The sequence below is a fragment of the Salvelinus sp. IW2-2015 genome, linkage group LG5 (assembly GCF_002910315.2).
Source record: "Salvelinus sp. IW2-2015 linkage group LG5, ASM291031v2, whole genome shotgun sequence".
Taxonomy (NCBI): Eukaryota; Metazoa; Chordata; class Actinopteri; order Salmoniformes; family Salmonidae; genus Salvelinus; species Salvelinus sp. IW2-2015.
Window position 1 is genome coordinate 32,750,495 of NC_036844.1, and position 6,266 is coordinate 32,756,760.

Sequence of the window (6,266 nt, forward strand, 5' to 3'; positions counted from 1 at the left end):
GTGAAACATTTCACTAAGCTGTTGACAGCCAGTCTGCGTGCTCAAAAAATGAATAAAAGAAAGAGGGTAGGAGATGGAAATGCATGGTGGTGAGATATTATGTATACAGTAGCTAAAGCTGTGTCAACCAATTAATTATCAAAATATTTAAAAAATCCCTATTACTAGGTTATTTGAAATCAAATACAAATTCACCAATTGTAGATGTAAGCCGCTCTGCACAATCAATGAACCAACAGCATCGCAAAGGCCTATACAGTGGCTTGCAAAAGTATTCACCCCCTTGGCGTTTTTCCTATTTTGTTGCATTACAACCTGTAATTTAAATGGATTTTTATTTGGATTTCATGTAATGGGCATACACAAAATCGTCCAAATTGGTGAAGTGAAATGAAAAAAATTACTTGTTTCAAAAAACTCAAAAAAATATAAAAAATAAAACAGACAAGTGATGCGTGCATATGTATTCACCCCTTTGCTATGAAGCRCCTAAATAAGATATGGTGCAACCAATTACCTTCAGAAGTCACATAATTAGTTAGATTGCACACAGGTGGACTTTATTTAAGTGTCACATGATCTGTCACATGATCTCAGTATATATACAGTTGAAGTCCGAAGTTTACATACACCTTTGCCAAATACATTTACACTCAGTTTTTCACAATTCCTGACATTTAATCCTAGTAAAAATTCCCTGTCTTAGGTCAGTTAGTATCACCACTTTATTTTAAGAATGTTAAATGTCAGAATAATAGTAGAGAGAATGATTTATTTCAGCTTTTATTTCTTTCATCACATTCCCAGTGGGGTCAGAAGTTTACACTTAAACAAAACTCAATTTTAAAAAGTAAAAATTTTGGGCGCTAAAAAAAAGCATTCCCCTTTTTTGTTACCCAATTGTTTAACTTGGGTCAACGTTTTCGGGTCAGCCTTCCACCAAGCTTCTCACCAGTGTAAAGTTGGGGTGAATTTTCTTTGCCCCTTCCTCCTGAACACGGGTTTGTATGCCTCCTTGCTCGCACATGGCTTTTTCAGCTTCTGCCCACAAATTTTCTATGGGATTGAGGTCAAGCTTGCCATGGCAAACTCCATACTTGACTGTGTTATCATTGAAGCCATTTTGACGATAATTTTGGAAGATATGCTTTGGGGTCATTGGTCCACACCTCTGGAAGACCCATTTGCGACCAGCCCTTCTAACTCGCTGACTGATGACTCTCGGTGTTGGGTTGCTTAATTGCTTGTTTCATCTACGAGACAGGCTGGTAATTGTTACCTCTCCCCACTACAAGATTGCCAGTCTATTTTGTGAAGTGCACCAGTCCCTCCTGCACGCAAAGCACCCCCCACAACATGATCTCCCACCCCGTCTTTACGGTTGGGATGGTTCTTCCTTCGGTTTGCAAGGCCTCCCCTTTATCGCTCAAACATGAACGAGGAAGTCATTAAAAACATTCTTATTGTTGTGTTCAATCAAGACCAGAGGAACATTTCTCCAAGTAAAGTACGATCTTCTGTACCCATGGCAGGTTGCAAAACGTAAGTCTGGCTTTTTTATGGCGGTTTTGGGAGCATGGTTGGATGCTTCTTCTCTGCTGAGTGGCCTTTCGGGTTATGTCGAATAGGACTTTGTTTTTACTGTGGAATATAGGATACGTTTGTACCCGTTTCCTCCACCATCTTCAGCAAGATCCTTGCTGTTGTTCTGGACTGATTTTACACTTTTCGCCCCAAAGTTACAGTTCATCCTCTAGAGACAGAACACGTATCCTTCGCTGAGCGTGTATCGACGCTGCGTGGTCCCATCGGTGTTGTATACTTGCGTTACTATTGTTTTAACAGATGAATGGGTACCCTTCAGGCGTTTGGAAATTGCTCCCACGGATGAACAGAGCTTGTGGAGATCTAACAATTATTTTCATGAGTCTTGGCTGATTATATTTGATTTCCCATGATGGTTCAAGCAAAGCAGGACTGAGTTTGAGAGTAGGCTGGAAATACATCACAGGTACACCTCCAATTGACTCAAAGTGATGTCAATTAGCCTTGTCAGAAGCTTCTAAACGCCATGAACATGAATTTTCACTGGAATTTTCCAAGCTGTTTAAAAGGCACAGTTCAATTGTGTATGTAACCTTGACCCACTGGAATGATGACAGTGACATATAGGTGAAATAATCTGTCTGTAAACAATTGTGTGAGAAAAATTACTTGTGTCATGCACAAAGTAGATGTCTTAGCCAATTGTCAAAACTATAGTTTGTTAACAAGAAATTTGTGGGTGGTTGAAAAAAACTAGTTTTAATGACTCAACTTTCAGTGTATGTAAACTTCCGACTTCAACTATAGACCTCTTCTGAAAACGCCCAGTGTCTGCAACACAACTAAGCAAGGGGCACCACCAAGCAATCGGCACTATGAAGACCAATGAGCTCCCCAAACAGGTCAGGAACAAAGTTGTGGAGAAGTACAGATCAGGGTTGGGTTATAAAAAAATATCTGAAACTTTGAACATCCCACGGAGCACCACTAAATCCATTATTAAAAAATGAAAGAATATGGCACCACAACAAACCTGCCAAGAGAGGGCCGCCACAAAAACTCACGTACCAGGCAAGGAGGGCATTCATTAGCTGTAAAAGCTCCTCAACGGAATTGGAGTATCTGCCCATAGGACCACTTTAATGTTTGGTGTTCGCCAAAAGGCATGTGGGAGACTCCCCAAACATATGGAAGAAGGACTCTGGTCAGATGAGAATTTTTTTGAGCTTTTTGGACATCAAGGAAAACGCTGTGTCTGGTGCAAACCCAACCCCTCTCATCACCCCGAGAACACCATCCCCAAGTGAAGCATTTTGTGGCAGCATCATGCTGTGGGATGTGTTTAGAGATATGGTTAGGTGTGGTGCTGGTAGGGACATGGTTAGGTGTAGTGCTGGTAGAAACATGGTTAGGTGTGGTGCTGGTAGAGACTGGTTAGGTGTGGTGCTGGTAGAGACATTGTTAGGTGTGGTGCTGGTTGAGACATGGTGTAGTGTGGTGCCGGTAGAGACATGGTTAGGTGTGATGCTGCTGGAGACATGGTTAGGTGTTGGTGCTGGTAGAGACATTGTTAGGTGTGGTGCTGGTAGGGACATGGTTAGGTGTAGTGCTGGTAGAAAATGGTTAGGTGTGGTGCTGGTAGAGACATGGTTAGGTGTGGTGCTGGTAGAGACATTGTTAGGTGTGGTGCTGGTTGAGACATGGTTAGGTGTGGTGCCGGTAGAGACATGGTTAGGTGTGTGCTGTGGAGACATGGTTAGGTGTGGTGCTGGTAGAGACATTGTTAGGTGTGTGCTGGTAGAGATATGGTTAGGTGTGGTGCTGGTAGAGATATGGTTAGGTGTGGTGCTGGTAGAGATATGGTTAGGTGTGGTGCTGGTAGAGACATGGTTAGGTGTGGTGCTGGTAGAGACATGGTTAGGTGTGGTTGGTAGAGACATGGTTAGGTTTGGTGCTGGTAGAGACATGGTTAGTGTGGTGCGTAGAGATATGGTTAGGTGTGGTGCTGGTAGAGATATGGTTAGGTGTGGTGCTGGTAGAGACATGGTTAGGTGTGGTGCGGTAGAGACATGGTTAGGTGTGGTGCTGGTAGAGATATGGTTAGGTGTGGTGCTGGTGGAGACATGGTTAGGTCTGGTGCTGGTAGAGATATGGTTAGGTGTGTGCTGGTAGAGACATGTTTAAGTGTGGTGCTTTAATTAGGACATGGTTAGGTTGGTGCTGGTTGAGATGGTTAGGTGTGGTGCTGGTAGAGACATGGTTAGGTGTGGTGCTGGTAGGACATGGTTAGGTGTGTGCTGGTGGAGACATGGTTAGGTTTGGTGCTGGTAGAGATATGGTTAGGTGTGGTGCTGGTAGAGACATGGTTCTGCGTGGTGCTGGTAGAGACATTGTTAGGTTTGGTGCTGGTAGAGATATGGTTAGGTGTGGTGCTGGTGAGACATGGTTAGGTTTGGTGCTGGTTGAAGACATGGTTAGGTGTGGTGCTGCTGGAGACATGGTTAGGTGTGGTGGCTGGTGGAGCATATGTTAGGTGTGGTGCTAGCTGGAGACATGGTTAGGTGTGGTGCTATTTGGTAGAGACATGGTTAGGTGTGGTGCTGGTAGAGACATGGTTAGGTGTGGTGCTGGTAGAGATATGGTTAGGTGTGGTGCTGGTATGGACATGGTTAGGTGTGTGGTGCAGGTGCTGGTTGAGACCTACTCTGTAACCTTCTAGTGGGGCTCTCTCCCGGCAGCAGTTTCCTCTGCGTGTAGGGTGAGGGGTTGGGCATTGCCAGGAAGGATACATCGTGGGTTTGCAACTTGTACCAGTGGGCTGTGTCGTCCATCAGGGCTGTCTCCAGGTTTATGAGGATCTGACAACACAATACATGTATTCACTGAAGACAAAATATGTGATCCAAACAGAAACGTTGGGCTGATMCTCTCTTCAGCCAAAGATCGAAGATAAAGAGTTACAATTATCAAATTGTAGAAGGAGAGAAATTAAATTCCAAATACAACATCTAACCCAAAGTCTAAATCTACAAAGACTATGTCTGTATCATTTGTAAAAGTGAGAACATTCTGTACTTCCTAGTGTAGATACTTGAATCATGATCAGACGATGTATTATTCTGTTGTGTTATGTCATGTAACATTATGTTATGTAACATTGTTATGTTAAACTACATTACATAATGGTATCTTACATTATGTTATGTTATATTATGTTGTGTTACATTGTTATGTTAAATTACATTACATAATGGTATCTTACATTATGTTATGTTATATTATGTTGTGTAACATTGTTATGTTAAACTACATTACATAATGGTATCTTACATTATATTATATTACATGATGTTATCTTACATTATGTTATGTTATATTATGTTGTGTTACATTGTTATGGTATAATATGTATCATTATGTTAAGTTACATTGTGTTATGTTACATTATGTTATGTTACTTTATGTTAAGTTACATTGTGTTATGTTACATTATCTTATGTTACATTATGTTAAATTATGTTATTATATCTTACTTTATGTTATGTTATGTTACATTGTGCTCTGTTACATTATGTTACATTATGTTGCGTTATGTTATGTTACGTTATGTTATGGTACATTACGTTACGCTAAAAAAATATATGTTACATTATGTTGTATGATATTATGTTAAGTGATTTTATGGTATGTTACATTATGTTATGTTACAATGGTATGTTACATCATTTTATGTTAGATTACATAATATTATGTTACGTTACATTTTGTTAATTGACATCATTTTATTTTATGTTAACTTGTGTTATATTATGTTACATTATTTTATGTTAAGTTTGGTTACAGTGTTACGTTATATTATGCTACATTATGTTATGTTAAATTATGTTATGTTATCTTACATTGTGTTATATTATGTTATGTTACATAATGTTATGTTACGTTATGTAACATTGTGTTATGTTAAGTTTTGTTATATTATTATATATTATTATATATTATGTTATGTTCAGTTAAATTATGTTATAGTATGTTAGGTTACATTATCGTATGTTATATTATGTTATGTTAGTTTATATTACATTATCTTATAGTATGTTACTTTATTGGACATTATGTTGTGTTGCGTTATGTTATGCAATGTTATGTTACATTGTTACATTATGTTATTTTACTTTATGTTACATTATATTATGTTATGTGACATTGTTATGTTATGTTACATTATGTTATGTTACGTTATGTTATGTTTTTACATGTTTTTTGTTATATTATTTTATATTATGTTATGTTAAGTTATGTTAAGTAAAATTGTGTTATAGTATGTTAGGTTACATTATCTTATTATATTTTACATTATGTTATGTTCCGTTACATTATGTTATGTTACTTTATGTTACATTGTGTTATGTTATGTTACATTGTTATGGTATGTTAATTATGTACTGTTATGTTACATTGTTATGGTATGTTAATTATGTACTGTTATGTTACATTTTGTTATGATACATCATGTTATATTATGTTATGTTAAGTAATGTTAAATTATGTTATAGTATGTTATGTTACATTATGGTGTGTTATATTATGTTATAATATGTTACATTTTGTAAAGTTACATTGTGTTATGTTACATTGTGTTATGTTACATTGTGTTACATTATGTTATGCTACATTGTTATGTTATAATATGTTACATTTTGTAAAGTTACATTGTGTTGTGT

The 6,266-nt window shown here is 37.9% G+C and overlaps 1 protein-coding gene across 1 annotated transcript in view; it reads left to right on the top strand.

Moving 5' to 3' along the window:
* LOC111963727 (phosphatidylinositol-binding clathrin assembly protein) overlaps nt 1-1,717 on the top strand; it is a 4,087-nt gene extending 2,370 nt beyond the window's left edge. Inside the window, 1 exon segment of the mRNA XM_070443493.1 lies at nt 1,690-1,717. Within this exon segment, the coding sequence (XP_070299594.1) occupies nt 1,690-1,717 (28 nt within the window).
* Nucleotides 1,718-6,266: the final 4,549 nt, after the last annotated feature.